This window comes from Eretmochelys imbricata, chromosome 27 (genome assembly GCF_965152235.1).
Source record: "Eretmochelys imbricata isolate rEreImb1 chromosome 27, rEreImb1.hap1, whole genome shotgun sequence".
In the NCBI taxonomy this organism is placed as follows: domain Eukaryota; kingdom Metazoa; phylum Chordata; order Testudines; family Cheloniidae; genus Eretmochelys; species Eretmochelys imbricata.
This window is the reverse complement of record NC_135598.1, coordinates 11,759,668-11,780,770: the sequence shown is the minus strand read 5'-3', so window position 1 is coordinate 11,780,770 and position 21,103 is coordinate 11,759,668. Positions and strand designations below refer to the sequence as shown.

At 55.3% G+C, this 21,103-nt stretch overlaps 1 protein-coding gene across 1 annotated transcript in view; it reads left to right on the top strand.

Moving 5' to 3' along the window:
- SRCIN1 (SRC kinase signaling inhibitor 1) overlaps positions 1 to 21,103 on the top strand; it is a 95,798-nt gene that overhangs the window by 17,630 nt on the left and 57,065 nt on the right. Inside the window, exon 3 of the mRNA XM_077806348.1 lies at positions 16,281 to 16,304. Coding sequence (XP_077662474.1) covers positions 16,281 to 16,304 — 24 coding nt within the window. The remainder of the gene's footprint in view (positions 1 to 16,280; positions 16,305 to 21,103) is intronic.

Sequence of the window (21,103 nt, the reverse complement as noted above, 5' to 3'; positions counted from 1 at the left end):
GCACTGCTCCACGGCACAGGGACACCGGGATCCCCCAGGTCTCACACACATGGCCCATCGTCTCCCCTCCGTGTCGCCCCTTCAGAACGCACGTCATGGTTCAGATGGAGGGTCCCCCGTCCGTGTGTAACCACAGCAGGCGCGGGCTGGTGTCTCTTGGGAGATACAGTGGCGAGACGTAGGGCGCTGCTGAGGGGAGCAGGACAGCCCCACCTTGGCAGCCGCCATATCTCAGGCTAGGCGTATGGGACGAGGCCAGGAAAATGGCCACGCGCAGTGGGAGGGCTGATCAGCATGGGGCTGGGCCGAGGCTCGTCCTTTGTGCCATCTTTGTGCGGCGACGGACTTGCTCAGAGGGAGGGGAAGAGCGTGGCAGCGGGAAGGGAACGGGGGCGTTTGTGGAGGGAGTTGGTTGTGAAGTTAGCGGTCAACATCGGGAGACCTTGTCAGGGCGGGGGGCAGCCGTAGAAACGGGCCCTGCTGCGTCAGCCCCGGGAGTCAGATCCAGCTCGGTGTAGGGGGCCTGGTCGTGTGGGCTACAGCCGTGGAGATGGGCACGGCTATGTGAAACAAGTGTGGTACCGTTGGCCTGGGACTTGTGCATCTCCGTACCCCTCCGAAGGGACTGGACTGGTGTGAGTCAGCCACTTGGACTCCGGCAACGCACTGGGTCCTGCTCCCCGGGACACACGCTTGCCCATGGGGGTGGGACAGGTACCGCTGGGACGCTGGACCTAGGGACGCGTGGGCTTCGGGGCTACCAGGGGTGGCGAGACGCGGCACGCAGAGGGAAGGGGGAAGAGGCAGAGCCCCAGCGAGGAGGCTGGCAGACACCTTGCTCACAGCTGTCTGTGCTCCAGGGTGGGCAGTTCCAACCAGGAGCGAAGACTTTGGGAGGGGCAGAGCAGATTTCCGCCCCCTGCCAGGCTGGGCTGGCCACCCGCAATGGAATCCCGACAGCTAATAAGCTGCTCCACTTCATTATCAGCGCGTGACAGGGGGCCGGGCCGAAGCGTTTAACTCTAGTCTCTGTGGCTTGTGCTCTGAAGGCTCTTTTAAGATCTTGAAAGCACCAACTTGGGTTTCTCCTGCATAATTTTTGCCTTCATTTGCATGGCTACCACAGTGCCTGTTCCTGCCGCGATCTGCTCCAGCGTCCCTGTGTGTATGCTGCATGCGTGTGGGCATGACCCGTTCTTCGCGCAGACCCTTGCTTGGGACTCTGGGCGGGGTCTTTTAAAACCGCCCCTCCCAGCGCAGTCACAGCCCAGACAAGGTGAGCCCAAGCTGTGCAGTGCCCCCTGCTGGGAGAGCCGCAATAGCCGCGATTTCCCCACCTAATGCCCTGCAGCAACGCTTCTGGGGGGAAAAGGGGCTGAGGCTGGAGGAGCAATGAGCTACCCCGTAGCCTGTGTTCTTATAGCATTCCCTACAGCACCTCCTGCTGGGAGAGGCTGGGACTGCAGTAGCCAGGGACTCACCACCCCCCACCCCCCGGCCAGCTCTCCTGCACCATCCCCAGCAGGGATAGCCAATAGGTGAGCCATGAGCCAAATCTGGCCCGCCAGATGCTTTTGGACGAACCCCGCAATCTTTTTATTTACTTGTCCTTATTGTTGTTGTTTATTTTTAAATTATTTTCTCTGGCGTCTGGCTCTTGACTGAACCTTGCCCAAGAAATCTGGACCGTGACCAAAAATAATTGCCTACCCCTGCCCTGCAGCAGCCCCTGCTGGGAGAGCCAGGCGCTCCCCCCAACCATGCCCTGCAGCGCCCCCCGCTGGGAGAGCCAGGCACTACCCCCCCCCCACCATCCCCTGCAGGCCCCCTGCTGGGAGAGCCAGGCACTCCCCCCATCCCCTGCAGCGTCCCCTGCTGGGAGAGCCAGGCACTCCCCCCAACCATGCCCTGCAGCGCCCACCGCTGGGAGAGCCAGGCACTACCCCCCCCCCCCCATCCCCTGCAGGCCCCCTGCTGGGAGAGCCAGGCGCCCCCCCCATCCCCTGCAGCACCACCTGCTGGGAGAGCCAGGCATTCCCCCCCACCATCCCCTGCAGTGCCCCCTGCTGGGAGAGCCAGGCACTCCCCTTCCCAACCTGCACCATCCCCTGCAGCGCCCCCTGCTGGGAGAGCCAGGCACTCCCCTTCCCAACCTGCACCATCCCCTGCAGCGCCCCCTGCTGGGAGAGCCAGGCACTCCCCTTCCCAACCTGCACCATCCCCTGCAGCGCCCCCTGCTGGGAGAGCCAGGCACTCCCCTTCCCAACCTGCACCATCCCCTGCAGCGCCCCCTGCTGGGAGAGCCAGGTGCTCCCCCCCATGCCCTGCAGCCCGCCCCGCTGGGAAAGCCAGGCACTACCCCCCCATCCCCTGCAGGCCCCCCGCTGGGAGAGCCAGGCGCCCCCCCCATCCCCTGCAACGCCCCCTGCTAGGAGAGCCAGGTGTTCCCCCCAGCCTGCGCTTCCCTCCCATGCCCTGCAGCGCCCCCCACTGGGAGAGCCAGGCACTCCCCCCCACCATCCCCTGCAGCGCCCCCTGCTGGGAGAGCCAGGCGCCCCCTCATCCCCTGCAGCACCCTCTGCTGGGAGAGCCAGGCACTCCTGCCCCACCATCCCCTGCAGCGCCCCCAGCTGGGAGAGTCAGGCACTCCCCCCCCCACCATCCCCTGCAGCGCCCCCTGCTGGGAGAGCCAGGCACTCCCCTCCCCAACCTGCACCATCCCCTGCAGCGCCCCCTGCTGGGAGAGTCAGGGACTCCTGCCCCACCATCCCCTGCAGCGCCCCCAGCTGGGAGAGTCAGGCACTCCCCCCCCCACCATCCCCTGCAGCGCCCCCAGCTGGGAGAGTCAGGCACTCCCCCCCCCACCATCCCCTGCAGCGCCCCCTACTGGGAGAGCCAGGCACTCCCCTCCCCAACCTGCACCATCCCCTGCAGCGCCCCCTGCTGGGAGAGCCAGGTGCTCCCCCCAGCCTGCGCTCCCCCCCATGCCCTGCAGCGCCCCCCGCTGGGAGAGCCAGGCACTCCCCCCCCACCATCCCCTGCAGCGCCCCCTACTGGGAGAGCCAGGCACTGCCTCCCACCACCCCCTACAGCGCCCCCCGCTGGGAGAGCCAGGCACTCCCCCCCCCACCATCCCCTGCAGCGCCCCCTGCTGGGAGAGTCAGGCACTGCCTCCCACCACCCCCTACAGCGCCCCCAGCTGGGAGAGTCAGGCACTCCCCCCCCCACCATCCCCTGCAGCGCCCCCTACTGGGAGAGCCAGGCACTCCCCTCCCCAACCTGCACCATCCCCTGCAGCGCCCCCTGCTGGGAGAGCCAGGCACTCCCCTCCATCCCCTGCAGCGCCCCCTGCTGGGCCGGCCAGACGCTGCCCCGGCCCCAGCTTTGCCCGCGGGGCCGCGCGCCGGGCAGGGGGCCGCGGCCGGGAGGGGGGGGTGGGGAGCGGCGGCGCGTCCCGGCCCCGCGCGGCTGCGGAAGGACAGGTGGAGTCCTGGTTGCCATAGCGACCGAGCCCTTATAAGGGAAGCCGCCCGGCTCCCTCGCGGCGCAAAGGTCGGCGCGCGGAGGGAGCCGGGCGCTGCGGGGCCAGCCCGTGCACCCGGCGGGGGCGGGCAGCGCAGCCCCGGGGCCGCCCCTCTCCCCCCCCCGGGTGCCCCGCCGCCGAGCGAGCCGCGGCGGATTTATAGACACTGCAGATCCCATTGTGCGGAGCCGGCTGCGGAGCCGCAGGAGGCTGCGGAGGGGGCCCGGCGGCGCCCGAGCGGGGCCAGGTGAGGAGCCCGGCGGGGGGGGGGGGGGTCGGTCCCCGCGCGCGGCCGGGGCTGGGCTTGGGGCGCGGGTGGCTCCGGCGCTTCCCCCTGGGGCTGTGGGGGTGGCTGGCCGCCGTCCGCTTTCTGCCTTGTTGTGTGGGGGGGCTGGGCCCCTTCTTTGCGGAGCTGGCAAGGAAAGGGGGTTTCCCTCCCTTCCCCCCCCTTCTTGCCCGCCGGACTCCTCGCGACCAGTCTCCCCTGGGGGGCTACTTCCCAGCTCCCCACTCGGTAACACGGCGGGGGGGTCCAGATCCCAGCAGGGGCTGCCCCCCCCCCCGCGGGCTGCCGCACACATGGGGTGCTTTGGGGTGGGCCGAGGGGCCCGCGCTGGGGCTGGCAGCGGGGGATTCGTTCCTGTGTCATTGGAGCGGGGTGGTAATTTGCGCTGCAGCTCCGCGGCGTGTGATGGGCACCTGTCGTCTTTTCCCCCCCCCCCCATCCCTTTTCAGAGCGAGAACCAGGCTTCAGGAGATTTGGGGTGTCCTGAGACCCTGCAAGGCCCATGGTGTCGAGTTCCCCCCCCCCCCCAACTCTGCCTCCCTGCTCTTGCTAGGTCCGGCTTCAGAAGCCACCAGCCTCCATTCGGCCATCTCTTCCGCATGTCTGCCCCCCAGCCCCCTTCCGCTCTTTCCTTCTTTGGCAACTGGGATTGCTAGAGTTTAACAGGTTCCTGGGGGGCTGGAGAGGGGGAACAAAGTTTTCGGGAGGCCAGAGCAGGCAGTCGCTGTCCTGCGGATTGGGCTCCCTCAAACTCACCTGGCCTGTTGGCCCTTTCAGTGGGAGGCCTGCCTGCCATGAGGATGCGGAGGGTCCCCTGCAAGGTACACAGCCTGTGCCCACACTGAGCTCTGGGTTGGCCATCAGGAACCAGGGAGATTGAGAGCCGGGCTTCTCTTAAGATACCATCAGTTTAACGGCACCCGGGGATGCCAGCCAATCTCCTCTCTGTCCTCTCGCTCTGAATTCACTGGACTGGAAAAGCTGCCGAGTTAACAGGCAACCTAAACTCCGACCCTCGTTAATGTGGGCAGCTCTGCCTGGATGAACCGGGCATGCAAAAAGCCATCTGTAGCATTGGCATGAGACTGGCATCCATCTTGTGGCACCCTGCAAACGCAAGCCGGCAATGTCCTGGCCTGTGAGCTGCTCTGTACAATCAAGGGAGACTGGGGGATAGTTGCTATCCCCTGATGATACTGTATCTTCCACGATCGGGTTGGGCCTGATTCAGAGGGGCGGTTAGGGATCTCCATGTGAGACCCTGGGGAAGCTGAGGCTTGGCACAGTGTCTGTATTTTTTTTACATGAAAACCTTCACCCCCTTTCCTCCTGGAAATCTGTGTTTCCCTTTGTCACAAATGATCCCTATTGGCTGTACAAGTTTAGTGGCAATGGTGCCCTGCCGTAGAAGCAATCCAGAGCAAATCCTGCTCGATGGGACTTTCAGGAGCACAAAAGGGACAAGAATCGAGGTGTTTTATTTCCCTTCCCAGGGGCCGCCATCCTATTGCTCCTTGGAGGTGGAACAGTGGGCCATCACAAACTGCTGTAGTTGGAAGGAGTGTGTGTGTGTGTGTTTAGGAGGGCTTGTGTGCATTGGGATCCCTGGAAGTGCAATCCTATCTGGCTATATTGATCATTCCCACTGGGTGCAATTCCAGGCTGATTAAAAAAGCCACAGCCCAGAGTTCAGATGGGAATGAGGTCATTGGGAGTTGAGGGTCATGTTACAGCCTGTGTCACCCCATTTCTCACTGGATTTTGTGTGTGCGGGGTTGGGGTATGGGAGGAGCGATTTTAAGTGATTTTGAAGTGGATAGTAAATGCAGTTCCATTAGTGAAACTGATTGCAGCCCAGGGGAGGGCATTACCGAGCGGGTGTGGGACTAATCCAGCGGGGAGATGCTGAACAAATCCCAATTAGGAATGATATCCGACTTCATTCCAGTGACAGGCAGGACGCGTCTGGTGCATTCTTGGTAGTGACAGCCAGAGCATGCCATTCGCGAGGACGGCTTTTGCTTGGTGCTTTTGAAAATTTGTTAACAGATTTAACGGAAGGATTATGTCCGCACTCCATCGGAGCTCTACGTCTGGAGGTTGTTGCATGCATTTGTGTGTGCATGTGTGGCACTAGTGCTCCTGCCCTGAACACCTACCACACACACACATTCTGGCCCTGTCTATGTGGAAAGTTTCCAACCCTTGCTAACGCAGTTTCCATTCCTGGGATTACCAGCATTAGGTATTTGCACCGTTGAGAGCCCTTGCAAAATGGGCTGCTGGCTGGTGCTCTGATGGCAGTTAGACTAGGGGATACAGCGTTAAAATTCCCTGCAGCAACCGGTGACCCATCTACCCTCAGGTTCCCACTGATGGGTTCAGCTCCATCATTAGCAAAGCTGGAAACCCCTCTGAACGGAGTCTAGTGTAGATGGGGGCCAGTCTCTAGGAATGGTGCTAGCAACCAGCGTGTTTAAACAGGGCTGTGGCTAGGATGGTTTGTCGGATCAGTGGGAATAGTATTTCTCCCCCCTATAGGAACTGTTGTCCTAATAGCACAGTATGGGGACTCTGAAAAAGAGGGTAGGACTCTAGCATGTCTGGGTCACAGGCACAATATAATCCCTTCCCTCCTTCAGAGAAATCTGCTAGCGATAAGCAAGGGTCTTTAAAGACAGCTGTAGTTAGAATCATAAATCTCAGAAGTCACCTACTACAGGACAGGCCTAACAAAGAAAATAACAGAACGCCACTAGCCGTCACCTTCAGCCCCCAACTAAAACCTCTCCAACGCATTATTAAGGATCTACAACCTATCCTGAAGGATGACCCATCACTCTCACAGATCTTGGGAGACAGGCCAGTCCTTGCCTACAGACAGCCCCCCGACCTGAAGCAAATACTCAACAGAAACCACATACCACACAACAGAACCACTAACCCAGGAACCTATCCTTGCAACAAAGCCCATTGCTAACTGTGCCCACATATCTATTCAGGGGACACCATCACAGGGCCTAATCACATCAGCCACACTATCAGAGGCTCGTTCACCTGCACATCCACCAATGTGATATATGCCATCATGTGCCAGCAATGCCCCTCTGCCATGTACATTGGGCAAACCGGACAGTCTCTACGTAAAAGAATAAATGGACACAAATCAGGTGTCAAGAATTATAACATTCATAAACCAGTCGGAGAACACTTCAATCTCTCTGGTCATGTGATTACAGACATGAAAGTTGTGATATTACAACAGAAAAACTTCAAAACCAGACTCCAGTGAGAGACTGTTGAATTGGAATTCGCTTGCAAATTGGATACAATTAACTTAGGCTTGAATAGAGACTGGGAGTGGCTAAGTGATTATGCAAGATAACCTATTTTCCCTTGTTTTTTTCCTACCTACCCCCCCCCCCCGCTTCCTCAGACGTTCTTGTTAAACCCTGGATTTGTGCTGGAAATGGCCCACCTTGATTATCATACACATTGTAAGGAGAGTGATCACTTTGGATGGGCTATTACCAGCAGGAGAGTGGGGTGGGGGGAGAGAAAACCTTTTGTAGTGGTAAACGCCCATTTTTTCATGGTTTGTATGTATAAGAACAGTATTTTGTATTTTCTGTATTTTCCACAGTATGCATCCGATGAAGTGAGCTGTAGCTCACGAAAGCTCATGCTCAAATAAATTGGTTCGTCTCTAAGGTGCCACAAGTCCTCCTTTTCTTTTTATAAATCTCAGAGGTGAGAGAGACGGAACAGAACAGCCAGCCCAACTTTCCACCAATGCAAGGGAATCCCAAATGATTTGGGCTTCTTACCCCCGTTCCCCATTCTAGTAAGTGTCCCTGACAAAGGGCATTGGGTGTCATTTACCTCCAAGGGCACTCGGGAGAAACAGGCTGAATCTCTCTCTTAAGCAAGTGGGCATTAAATCAAGGGGTGGCCCTTGCCATGCGTGGGCTTGTGGGCAGGTGGGAGTGAGGCACACGAGGCATTGCAGCCTCTTGCAAGCAGCCAAGTTCTGCCTTGTCCTTGTCAGTCTCCCTTTGTGCAACTAGCTGCTTTTCGCAGTTGTCATAGCTCCGCTGCAGTTTGATCTGCCCGGCTACTTCCTGGTTTTCCTGTCCAGCCGGAGGCGGCTCTGCTGACCTGCCCTACCCACTGTAGATGTAGAGGTGGGGCTGCCTTACTCTTGCAGGATCCGATTCACTGATCCTCATGCAGTCGTTTGTCCAGGTGCGAAGTGAACGTAGAAGGCTACCCAGATTACACTGCTTCGCGCTGGTGTATCTGATCGCCCCCACTGCCTGCAGGGTAATGAGGAATCAGACCCTTGGAGCCTCCTCACCCTTGGAACTGGACGGAGCCCCTGCTTGAGGAAGTGAGTCTGTTTAAAGCCATGTGAGTGGTGAGATGGCGACATTCTTGGGTCGGGAGGGAACATAAGCTGTGACAGGGACAACTGACCCTTGACTTATGTGGCGTGGCCTAATGGCCCTCACCGCAAGCATCTGAGGAGCATAGGGTTATCCCAATTGCACCAGACGACCAGTCTATCAGGTCCAATATTTCCAAAGCTCCTTGCCAAAGACTCACTGGAACACTCTGACTCTGGTGCAGGCCCTGTGTGTGTTATGGTGATTATTCCTCACAAATGCGCACCAGGGAATTTATAGAACAGGTGGATGCAAGCCCTGCCCCAGAGGGCTTTGCCCTACGAGTGCACCATCTGCAGCCCCGTGGGAGTAGCAGACGAGGACGGAGGAGATGACTGAGGTCGGGCGGCAGAGTTGGGGCAGTGCAGTGCCCCAGTTATTCAGCCCAGGTTGTGATGTGCTCAGCTTTGCAGTGCAGTGGTTTGCCGCGGGGGGGGCAGAGTCTGTTTTTTGTAAGCAAATCCAGTTGTTGACTTGCTTCTATCATGATGCCCATAGGAAGCAGGGCTTGACTAATGCCAGGGTAGTTGCTTCAAGCCTACAGATGGGATTTTCAGGAACATCTTGCGTTTCAGGAGCACAAGCCACATTGAGTCAAGGCACTTGTGCTCCTAAGTGACTTAGGTGCTATTGGACACCTCTGGCTATAACTCTCTCAGGAATTGACAGCTGCTGAAAGGATAGCTGTAGGATTGATAGTGAGAGCTGGAGAGGGGTGTCTAGGGTAGGGAATGATAGACCTGTTGATCTTTTTCAATAGCCCTTCATGCTTTGGTTTGGTTCGGTTCAGGGTCCTTCCAGGCTCCTGGCTGGAGCATAAACATTCCACTCTAAGTTGAGCATGGAGGATGCCTCCTACACTTTAAAAACCAACCCCAACCAGCTGACCGTGTCCCTTCTGTTCAGGGAAATGTGCCATGGTGCGTCTTAGCTGGAACGAGACACACACTCCCCTGCCCTGTTTATCATTAACAGAATCATATTAAAATTGCAAACTGCGGGGAGCCTGCCGTGGTCAGCACACTGAATAACCCAGATTTCATTTATCTCCTGTTTTTAGCCTTGGACAATTGCTAGGACTAGATTTTTGTGTGTCTCCCTTTTCTACAAATGGTTTTATCCACATCCCCTGACCCCGCTCCTCTTCTCAGGCGGGTGGGTTATTGCAGGGTGCGGGGACTGAGTTCCTAGTTAGTCTGTCATTTCACGGCCTTGTGGACATGAATTTCATTGTAATTATAATTTCTGCCTGTGTAATATTTCATACCTTCTGCATCGCTCTGTCTGCAGTGAGCTGCCTGTTTCATCTGTAAGAAGGCTGTCCTTTCAGATCCTCTCTGACCATTATCTGCCTTTGATGCTTTTGAAGAGCCAGAGATGTTAATTTTACCTCTCCTCTCCCTCCTTGCCTCCTCCTCTCTGCAAAATCCATCATCCTAGCCAGCTGCAGCATTATTTGATCCTGTGCAAACAGCAGTGCTGGGCGGGGGTTGGGGCGTTCATAGAGTTCGGCTGGGTGCTATCGCGTTCCCTGGCCGGAGTTACTGAGTCATGGCTTCGGTGGAGCTGTGCAAGGGGAGTTGGCTGCTTTCCTGGACTAGGACAATGGGCGTTTTTGTTGACCTTTTTGCCCTGATGCTCTTTCTAAAGACTCTTCTCCTCTCCCCCCTCCCCCATGTTAGTGAAGAGCAGAGCCCAGTTAAATAAATACCTGCCATAGGGCCACCTGGCCAGTGCCTCAGAAGGGCGACAGAAAACCGATCTGATGGCAGAATGGAGCAGGCAAAAAACTATCTTGTGCTGTGAGACGAGCTGCGTGAGGGGATCTCGTTTATCGGCCCAACTTCTGTGGGTGAGCAAACCGAGCATACCCAGGGCTCTTCTTCGGGGCTGGGAAAGGTACTCTCAGCGGGGCAGCAAAATGCAAGGTGTTTAGCTCAATCAGTTAGCTCATATTCTAAGGGACCATCCAAGGTAGAGTGGCCCGGTAACCGCTTTGCGGTTGTAGGACAAAAAGGGGGGGTTAGTGGGTTACAGATGGTTGTAATAAGCCATAAATCCAGTGTCTCTGCTCAGTCCCTGATTTTTAGTGTCTAGTAGAGTAATGAATTTAAGCTCCCCGGCTTGTCCTTTGCATGTGTTGTGTGGCTCTCCTTTGAGGTTGAAGACTGATTGCTCCGACATGGAGCGATGGCTTTGGGGAAAGCCTTCGCCCCAGGAGATAGGGTGTTTTTGTCTCTGATCATCATGCTGTGTGAACCATAGTGCCAGGTGCCCTAGAAATGCCTAGGGAGACCGACGGAGCCCTCTGAAATGAATACCTTTAAATAGCGACAGTTCATTCAGGCCGCTTGGCCTTGGTGAAAGGAAGCAGACTGACAATCCTGGAGGTTTCTGTTTCTCCCCAGGCTAGATACAGCCTGGGCCCCTCCCAACCACCCCATTGACCTGCTCTGGTCCTGACCTGGAGGGCCGAGCTCCGTTTCCAAGCCCAGTCCTGCTGCCAGCCAAGGGACCAGTTGTGCCAGGGTCGCTGGAGTGAGACCCAACAAGCTCATTTCACGCAGGACACCAGTTGGTAAGGACTCTTGGCTGCATTTGAACCAATGACTTGGAGTCCAAAGGCCCTTGTTGATCAGGTTTTGACTCTCCATTTGCCCAGGGTTCCTTTCTTTCCTGCCATCCTTTCATTCTTTCCGTTTATTTCTCTCTTCTCTTCCCCCTCCTCCCCCCCCCCCCCGCCCCCTGTGTGTCCCAGTACACACTCCTTTCCCCATCCAGCCTCCATCTGTTGTCTCCAAGGTATTCCTTCCAACAGCCAGGGTCAGCTCATCCCAACATGCTGCTCTCAGATTTCTGGGACTCAGCTCCTGCCGTGCCAAGGTAAACTCCCCCTCCAGGAATGAAGCACTTACCTGGACCTCCTAGAGAGCTGGCCAAGATCCCAAAGGGTTCCAGAAGGAGCGGGTGACAAGACCTTGAGGCTATATTGGTGTGGACTCTGTCATGTGAACTAGATTGAATGATTTCCAAGGTGTTCTCCACTCAGGCTCTTTCCTGCTGTTTGGGATGTCAACGCAATCGCTGCTGGTTTAATGTGGAATGACTGTGTATGGCGGGGACGGGATTTATGGAGCTCGCCTGCGATAAGCTTATCCACTCATGCTAAAACAATAAATAAAATATAAACCCAGGCCCGACGGGGAGATAGGATCAGCAGTATCAGGGACTGAGGGAAATTACTGAGGCTCTTCCACTGCAAAATAACAAGGCTGGAGATGAAAAGCCATTGCATCAGCACTTTGCCCATCCTCTCTCCTGCCAGCCTGACCCCTCCAGACAGGATCCCGGCTGGCTCTCCCAGGGCCTGAACATTCCAGCCAGCTCAGGGACTTCCCCTTAACCCCCCACCCAATTACCGAGCACAGCATGGGTGGTGGGTGAACCCCACTTTGGGGAGGCCTGCCCCCTGCCAGAGCCCCAAGTCTGTTCCCCCCCGTGGCTAAAGGAGCCCCTGCTGGCTTCAGGGGAGGGTGGGGCCTTGGGATGGAGCGAGGGCGGGGCCACGGCCTGGGTTAGGGGAGGCTTAGCCTCCCCTGGCCTAAGATACCCGCCGCCCATGGAGCACAGAGGCATTTCATTACCCATGTGAGTGTCGCAGTCTCCTCCCTGAAAGCAGGCACGTAGGAGGTTTGCTGGGCTAATGGTGGGGAGGTGCAATGGAGAGGGCACAAGACTGGGGCTTAGGAAACCTTGGTTCTTGCCACTTGACTCACTGTGTGACCTTAGGCAAGTCACTGCCCCTGTCTGTGCCTCAGTTTCCCCATCTAAAAAAACCCAGGCTAGTGAGTGGTCCCAATCTCCCTCTGCAGTGAGTTTTGACGTGTGTGGATGAAAAGTGCTTAGTGGTATTATCCCCAAAATTTTAGGGGCTTTTACTGATGGTCGGCTCTGGGGTGACAAATTGAGAGGCCACCACCTCTTACTTAAGCCTCCAGAGGGTTCTGTTACACTGTCCGTGGCTGGGAGATCCCAGTGACACCATGTTGTAGAGACCTACCGTGTCCGATCAAAGCGTGGACGGGAATGGGAGGCGGGGCTTGTGTGGTCCCTTGGATGGCCATCCAACATCACCAGGACTGGGCAGAATGGAGTTCTGCTCCCATCTCCTCCTCCTCTTCCAGTTGGCAAGGGCTGTTCTCCCTCTGCACCCACCTTGCTGGGGCTAAGTGTTGAATCCAGCCTGTGGCTTTGAAACTGAGCTGAATCAAGCAACCAGTTGAGGGACCAACCGAATCACGTGCTCAGTGGACTTGGGTCTTGCAACAAAGGTAGAGCCATCATGCTCTTGTCCATTGGCGGTTACTCTCGGGTATTTTGGAGACACTGGCTTTAAGGGAGGACTCTGTGCCACACGTCACTCTGTAAGACAGGCACCGCGGTATCCAGCATTGGGATTCAGATCTGGGCTGCCAAGGGTGCCCGAGCATGTCCTAAAAATCGCTTCTGAGTGTGGCCCAGTTTGAAACGTGTTTAAAATTCTTGAATGGCTTGTTGATCCCCTCCTGTGATCAGGTACCTGCTACCATCCTGAGCCCCCTGTCCAGAGAAGACATACTCTTAGTGCTAGTCTAGATGAGGGAGATTTTCACTAGTGTCAGAGCAATCGTGCAGATGTGGGATAACTACCCCCAGTGCAAAAGCCTAGGAAAGATAGATCCGTGCACAAGTGTGTTCCAGGGTAAGTCACTCTGGTGCAAGCCTCATATTACACCAGTGCTTTCACTGCCCTGCAGAGAACCCCAGGACAGACAGGGCCGTACACTGTGGAATCTTGGAGGTGCCTTCAAATCAGACAGCCACACTCCACCTTTCCAGTTCTCTCCCCGCTCCTGCTCTCGGGGCATTCGCAACAAAGATGTTTTTGTGTTAATTAGTAGGCTTGGAGGATAAGAAACCATTTTGTAAGTTTCAGACTCTTGGTGTTCTGGAAAAGCTTCACAGGGTAGCTTTGGTTCCTGCTGCTGGCGGTGATCTAATAGTGCCTGGTAATCAGGACTCCTGGGTTCTACTTCTGGTTCTGCCTCTGAGTCAGAGTATTACCTTGGAAAAGACCTGTGTGACTCAGATCTTATCTACATGAGAAGGGTGTACCTGTTTCACTTAAATCTGATTTAGTTCGACCGGTGCAAAGGCTTGTTTAGGTTAAGACTGGCTTGTGTCAGTGAGGAGCTGACTGACACTACAAGCCACTCTTAAGCTGAAATAAATCTCTGTGGGGTTTTTGTAAACCAGTTTAGTCAAGTTGACCAAAGACACCTTTAGTACAGCTGTTGCTAGTTTGTGTGTAGACCAAGCCTCAGTTTCCACATCAGTAAAATGGGGACAATACACCTGGTACTTAACCTCCCCAGGCTCTCTGTTTGCAGAAGGCTTTGAGACTCCTGGATAAACACTCTCGAAATAGGCACAAAGTGTTATCATGGATCTACTTTCTCTAGATCCTGCCGGTGGGAGAGTTTAATCAGCTGTCAACATTTCCAGGACTTAAGGGCCAGTGGAATATCAGCAAGGGTCCTGCCTTTTAGAAGGGGAAGCATCTTAGGCGTGTAGAAATGTAGAGCTGGAAGGGACCTGGAGAAGCTTTCAAGAGCTGCCTCCATCCCACAGGGGATAGGTGGTTTTTCCAGGCTCCAGGAATGCAGAAACTCCTTTGTTCTGCAGCGGGTTTGTTTGCCTGGAGTTAGCGCGGAGGCAGTCCCAGATCAGTCCTGAATCAGCTTATATGGCCTGTACTGACACTTACGGCACTGGCCAGTTACTGCCCCTAGACACAGCTCTGGGTTGTACGAAGCCTTTTTTGATGCCTCTGTCAAGCATGTTGACTCCCTCCGTGGAGGGGTGGGGGTGGGGGGGCGGGTGTGAGCACAGTGTTCTAATGTTTTTCTCTAGCTGTATTTTCAGTTACTGGGTTTTGTTAGTTTCCTACTGGATTCAATTTGTCCTGTAGGAGCAAACAGGCCTCGGATACCCCCTGTACAGGCCATGCCAAATCTGAGCCACACCAGACGCCAGTACATCATTGCGTCGCGGGCTGGGCGAGCGAGTGCACCCCAGGGCTGCTTGTGTCCCAGTGGGCTGCCCTCGTCTGGATTCCACCCCTTTGCTCATCCCATCCCCCCCACCTAGCTCACGGGGCTAGCTCAAACCATGCGTTTGCTGAGCTGATCATCTCCTCTGCTTCCTGAGAGCAAAGCCGTGCTATCGGCATCATGCGGTGCCTTTTTTCATGACTGCATCTCTGCTAGCAAGGGCCTTGGGGGTATAGAGGGACTTCCTGGCCCTTAATCTCCTTGGTTAAAGATCAGGAACCAGGTTCCCCTTGGGCACCTATCGCTGCAGGGCGCTGCAGCTGGAAAGCATGCCCTCGGGTCGTGGGATATGGGACTGGCATGCTGGAGCCTGTCAGGGAATCCTTAACTCGACCAGTCCTGCTTCCACTGCCAGCCCACTGCACTGACAGCAGGGGACGAGCATTTGTCCTGCTGCTTTGCGCCAGACTGGGCCCACGTGACGAAGGCAGCCTTGGCCAAACCCTAATGCAGAGCCTGGGGGCCTTGGGTGCTCTGCTTCGCCCCTCTCCCCTGCCCTTTCTCGTGCTAGCTCAGTGGGCACTGGGTGCATGTGTGTATTTTTAAAGGGTAAGGGATCCTCTGTGGGCAGAAATCTGGGCTAACCAATACGGACATTCAAGGGAGGTTTAAAACCATCTACTCTCCCCTCTGTAGTCATCAGCTGATGCTCCTGTAAGTAAGGCCCCACTTCATTTGCAATATTGTGGTTCCCGCAATGTTAGGCTTCCACTGCAGTTTTGATTTTTAATTAGCTTATTTTGCACAGTCCACAGTTTTGCACACTTTTTGTGAGTGCAATTGGTATTGCACTAACACTCCGTGCCTGTGAAAGGTAAATGGCTAAAATGTCCTGACTCGATTTCTACAGCAGTTGGGTTAAGACTTTTGAGTCTTTTGAATTTTATAGTGTACCAGTTACGTTTTTTTTTAATGACTGTAATGTAGTCGCAGCAAAATATCTGGTTGTTTAAAAAAATAATAATAATAAATTTGCAGGCATAACAAAACCTGTGTGTTTATATCCTTCCAGCACATTTTTCTTAAACAAATCAGCTTTCTCTAACTTACCGCTATTAATAAAGGTCCATTATTACTTTTCCACGATTTTCCATGTCTTGTCCGCAACTCAGCCGCAAGTATTTTTAAGATCACTCCGTGATTCAAGTAGGGCCTTACCCACAAGGATGTGTCTACGCTGGCGCTGGAAATTACCCCTCCAGTTCCAGTGTAGACATAACCCTAAGGGAAGGATCCCAGGGCCTCTGGTTTGCTTGTCTATCCAGGAACTTGTGTGCTATAATTGAGGCCCAGTTCCTGTCTCTCTCCAAAGCATGTCTGCTAGATGCAAGCAATGCTCCTAGCCTTGCAAACGCTCTAAAGGAGCACCAGCTACTTCCGCTCTGGTCCCTTCCCTCAGGATCAGCCCCACAAGGGTTGCTGAGGACAGAAGGATGGGCCGGGAGAATTCCTTTAAAAGAAAACTTCCCTGGAGAGAGACCCACCCAGCAGGGAAGCCGGCCCAGGAGGGCAGCGCCAGCAGTCTTTAGAAATATCCAACATGATGGCATGAACTTTTTGGGGCATCCTCCTATCCAGGCCTGGCATCATAATGCCCCCTCCATTCTTCCATTTGACTCCGAACCTGCATTGAACCCTCATGTGTGTTTGTCCCCTATCGCCTGGCTGCATGTTCCCCTGGTCCCCCAACCCCCGTGCCCCCACCCACCAAGAGGCAATAGCAGCATGATGCTAAACAAAACCCGAGGGAGGGGACTTTAAACAGAAACAAAACCAGGCTTCATCTCCCAGTTTAAAGTCAATGGTTCTCCAAGCAGCATCTTAATGGTATTTTTTTTGTTTTGTTTTGTGTTTTTTTGTTTTGTTTTTGTTAGCAACCCAACTACTGGAGCTTTAAGGTCAGTATTTCTGAAATTGTTTTCCCCCCCACGCTTCTGTTGAAAATGCATGCGCTTTTTTACCCTTTCTCCATCTCTGTGTGCGCAGCTAGGGGTTGGGAGTCCAGGGTCTCTCATCAGGGTTGCAGTGTTCAGCTAGTTGTGGGGTGTGAGTCAGGAGCGGTTGATGCTCATGAGAAGGACGCAGCTGCTATTGCCAGGTTCTGCAGGACGGGCTCTTGCGTGTCAGAGTCCGCTTCGGCTCTCAGTTACATCCCTGTAAATCCAGTCAAAGCACTGCAATCAGTGTCTGCTCTGGGTTTACACCCATGTAGCAGAGAGCAGAATCCTGGCTCCTTGACTCTGGGGAAAGAGCCGTGAGTGGAGACGGAGGCTTGGGCCTTTCCAGGTGGGCTCAGGAATCCAGTTCAAATTCTTCACCCAGGTGCTAGGTCAAAGTCCTAGATGGGAGAGAAATAATTCAGATCCTCAGCCTGTTCCTGGTCAATCCACAGACCAGAGGGTTCCAAATACAATGCCTCCCTCCCCTGTGGTCTGCTTGTCACCATTTTCACCACTCCCCACCACCATGTGCAGCGTGCAGAGTGTCAATCTGCACTGGGCTTGCACGATTACGCCGCACCAGTCGGCTTCACTTTTTGCTTCTTGTGCACAAGCCTATTGTGTTTGGGGTTCCAGCGGGGTGGGGAAAGGCAGAAGTTGTTTTTAAATCTCATCTCCCGCCTCCAAACGATTTGTGTGTGGATGGGGGGTGCGGGGGCTCAAAGCCACATCTGAGCCTGGGTTTACAGTGCAATATAGACATACCTTGAATGAGCTGTTAAGGGTGATATGCAACTAGCATCCGGTTTGTAACAGACTTGGAAAGAATAACAAAACTAGCCCGGAAGTACATTGAAGTTTGAAGCCAATAAAACAGTCTCTTTGGACCCTCTGCTGCAGTGTGGTGCCATGGAGGCCTTGCACACCAGGAACTGTGTGATATGTCTGGTTGTGAGCTGCCACACCAGGGCATAGGCAAGGCTGGTCAGTCCGCTGGGAAGCCAGCAATCCGGGTTAGGGTTTAGGATCTTGTCTGCTGGGTGTCAAAGCCCCGATGTGACCAGTTCTAAGCGATGTGGGATGGCGAACGTAGCATATTGGAACAGACCAGCTTGGGATCCAGCAGTGCCCGGTCTCTGATAGGTCAGAGGAAGGCAATAATAATTATCATAATGCACCTGACCAGGTGGGTGGTGCTGCTCAGGGGAGAGACTGATTCCTTCCTGGCCCTTGTGGCAGGACAACAAATACCCTGAAGCATGAGATTTGAGTCTCCTTAGCAGAGATAACAAGGAACATTGAGAGGCAACTTGGCCTAGTGGTTGAAGCAAGGCTCTGGGCACCAACTAGCTTGCTTGGGTGTGGCTTGTGTCACCGCTCCATGCCTCTGTTTCCCCATTGGTAAAGCAGGGAGAACACCTGCCTCCCTTCTGCATGGTGCCTTGAGCTTGTCTGGTGGGGCTGTCTATGTAAAGCTGCCCATGGTGCTGTGTACACGCTCGGTCTGGTGGTAGTTAGATCCTGAGATGAATAGAATATTATCCGCTCCCTCCTTGCATCTTCCCACCAGCTCCTCGTCTCTTGCCACGTGACGTTCACACCCCTTATCCCGTGCTAGGGCTCTGCAGAGCTCTCGGAAACCTCCCCTCGCGGTGATTCACACAGTGACCTCTAAGGGAACTGCAGGGGAGCCGCACTGTCCTCGTTGGCACCGTCTCGCCAGAGCTCCGGGGAGGAGAAGGGGCTTGGTGTCCAAGTATTGACTTACAACATAGCTGGGCCCCAGCACTGGCTCAGGGGAAGTATTGCCAGGCAGACTGAGCTAGGCTAGGGGTGGGCCGTGCTGGTTGCTCTGGGTCTTCGCCTGAGATGGATCAGGCTTTTCTCCCTCTCTCGACATCGCTGCTCCCCCACATCCCATGGATCTTACGGGCTGGTGCAGAACAGGGGGGCAGGTGGAACATCAGCAGCAGCAGGGATGTGATGGGGGCTGGAAACTCTTCAAGGTCATTCAGACCCTTCTTCCCAATGGAGCTCGGGAAAACCATGGACTTGCCTTAGCGTGCACTGGTGCTGCAGCCCTCTCTGTAAACCTCCCAGGCAAGGTAACAGATGACACCGGCGTTAAGGGCGCAGCAGGAAGCCGGAGGAACAGGCAGTGACAGGTGATCCCACCTCCCATCGACCATCTCTGCCTCCAGGCTTCACCCACAGCTGCTGGGTCTCCAACCAGCCCGGAGTTCCAGCTCTCAGCTGGTCACTCAAGGCTGGTTTGGTTAAGGCCGTTTAGAGCAGACAGCGGGAATATTTCAAGGTCAGGAATGTTGTTTGCTCAAATCACAGAGCAATAGAAATTGTGATATTCCCCTCTGAGGAATGACTCCTGCTTCTTACCCCCCAGGAGAGGAAGGGGCTGGTTGCTGCTAGGGCACGGGACTGGAAGTTCTGAGATCTGGGTCCGGTTCCAGACTCAGCAGATGGCTTAGGGGTGAGTCACTCCAGCTCCCTGTGTCTGCTTCCTCATCTGTAAAATGAGGCTAATGATACATGCTCTGCAGCAGGGGGTTAACTCATGATTGTCTGTAAAGGACTCTGGCATCCTTGGACTGAGGGTAAAGTCTTTTTATTATTTATTGTATTGCTCTGGGCATAGTCACCTCCTAAACCGCAACCCGGCATCCCAACAGGCCCCTCCTGGCAGGGCTGAGGATCCCGGCTTTCCCACTCCTCACTGGCAGCGCCTGGGCGAGCCTTCGCCCCGTTGTTGTGCAGTGCAAAGTTGGCCTGTTTCAGAGTCTTTCCTCCCACCACTTTCCCCCACTGAACTGTTGGCTGAGCGATGCCGCAGCAGCCTGTCAAGGTCAGCAGCGTTGCTGGGAGGTCTCGGTGCGCTGTCTCAGCACGGGTGTGGGGTGGTCCGCCAGGGGCTATGCAATGGGAGGTGCCTCTTTCTGGAGGACACAGCCTGGGTCTTTGGGGCTGGGTGACATTCACTCACAGTTCTGGCTGGGAAGGAGAGATTAGTGGCATGGCCTAGCAGCCTCCCTGGCTGGATCTCCTAAGGGAGGCTGTGACCCATACCCCATATGGGGAAGGGCATGAAGGGTTAAATCACTCTCTGCCATGCAAGGCATGGTCCTCAGCTATCTGACCCCACCACTCAGAGGGGCACAAGCCCCGGGGACTCAGCCGGGGGGAGCCGCTCGGTCTGCCTAGGAAAGGCTCTCCAAGAGCAGATGTTAGGGGTATATCCTGGGGATTTTCAAGCTGCCTACTTTTCCCCTGGCCTGCAAGAGCTCTTTTGCACCCCTGAGCTTGCATAAATGGAGAGATTGCCCTCTGTATCAGGCTACATGGGGCCAAGCCAGGCGAGATCTGGCGTGCCATAGACCCTCTGTCCCTAGTCTGTTTGGAGGAGGAGGATGCAGTGGGAAGGGGGACTATCATGATGGGGGCTATATAGGTGCCTAGACAGACAAGGAGGCCCTTCTGCTGACATGCCCTCTCCTGCCCAGCATGGGGTCTGTGCCAAGCACCTGTCCGCTCCCTGCCCCATCCTAACGCCAGGCCCTGTAGGGTTGAGCCAGCCCCAGCTCATCACACACATGATGTATCCTATCAGTCAGGCTGCCCATCAATCCAACCTCTCTCCACAGCTGTTGTCACGGAGCTTCTGGTCTCCTTGCCCCACTGCATATTTGAGTCCCTCAGCCAGCCAGCCTGGCAACCAGCGACCTTTCGGTTACCTAGCAACCGCAGCCCAGGCAACGGGGATGGGGCGAGCAGAGACATCTGCCAGGGCCCTTAGCTCCTGTAATTGTCAAATAGTTTGGGGAGTTTGATCCTCTTGATGAACTTTTCCATCTCTCAGCCCAAGTCACTTGGTAAGGGCCTGCTCCACCATTCTGCCCCCGCCGGGCATAACTGGCAATAAGGCAGTCAGTGGGAGTTGAGCGCTCATCCCAGGTTTGAGAACATGGCTAGTGTGAATGAGGGTGGATCTCCAGACTGGGAGGAGATCCCACCCTTGGAGGACAGGGCATGAGCCTGGGAAAGCCCCTACCCCCCTCCATCCCCGTCCCGGGCTGCCGGGGGCATGGGGTGTCTCTTACACGTAGAATGTAGGGGAGAACTTGGCTCATCTGAAAGTCAGAGCTGGCTAATGCAAGTTGAGAGCTAAGCAGGATGCAGGCAGCCTCTGTGCAGTCTTATCCGGGGCAGATCTACCAATGCACCTCCATCCCACCCCACCACCCCCATGCTCTTCCAGTCCCGAGCATCTCACGCACAGCTCTGCCAATGCCCGTCAATCCTGATCCACAGCACCCGGTGTTCGTTGCTCTCCACAGACAATACCACCCCTTGCCCCTTTAGCTTTCTCCTGGAATGATCCTGTGCAGAGACTGCTCTTAAAGCCAAATTGTGTTTGCGATGTGGACAAATACCTACTAAGGAGAGGGACGAGACCTCCTAAAACTCATGTCACCTGTGGCCTGAACAGAGAGAAAAGAAAGGGCTCAGCGCAGGTATTTTTAGTCCTTCCAGGAAAACTCCTGTTGAGCCCCAGAACTTTTGGAAACTTCAGATGAAGCAGAATAAAAGTTACTGAAACATCCTATTGTAATGGGCTGGAGTGAGGAGGAAAGTGTGCATTGCTGCCTTCTGCCGAGTGAAACTGGAATGTCTCAGCTCAGTGTCATAAGCATCATACTGCTAACAGCAAATGGAGATTCTCCCGTAGCTTAAATGGCAGGGCC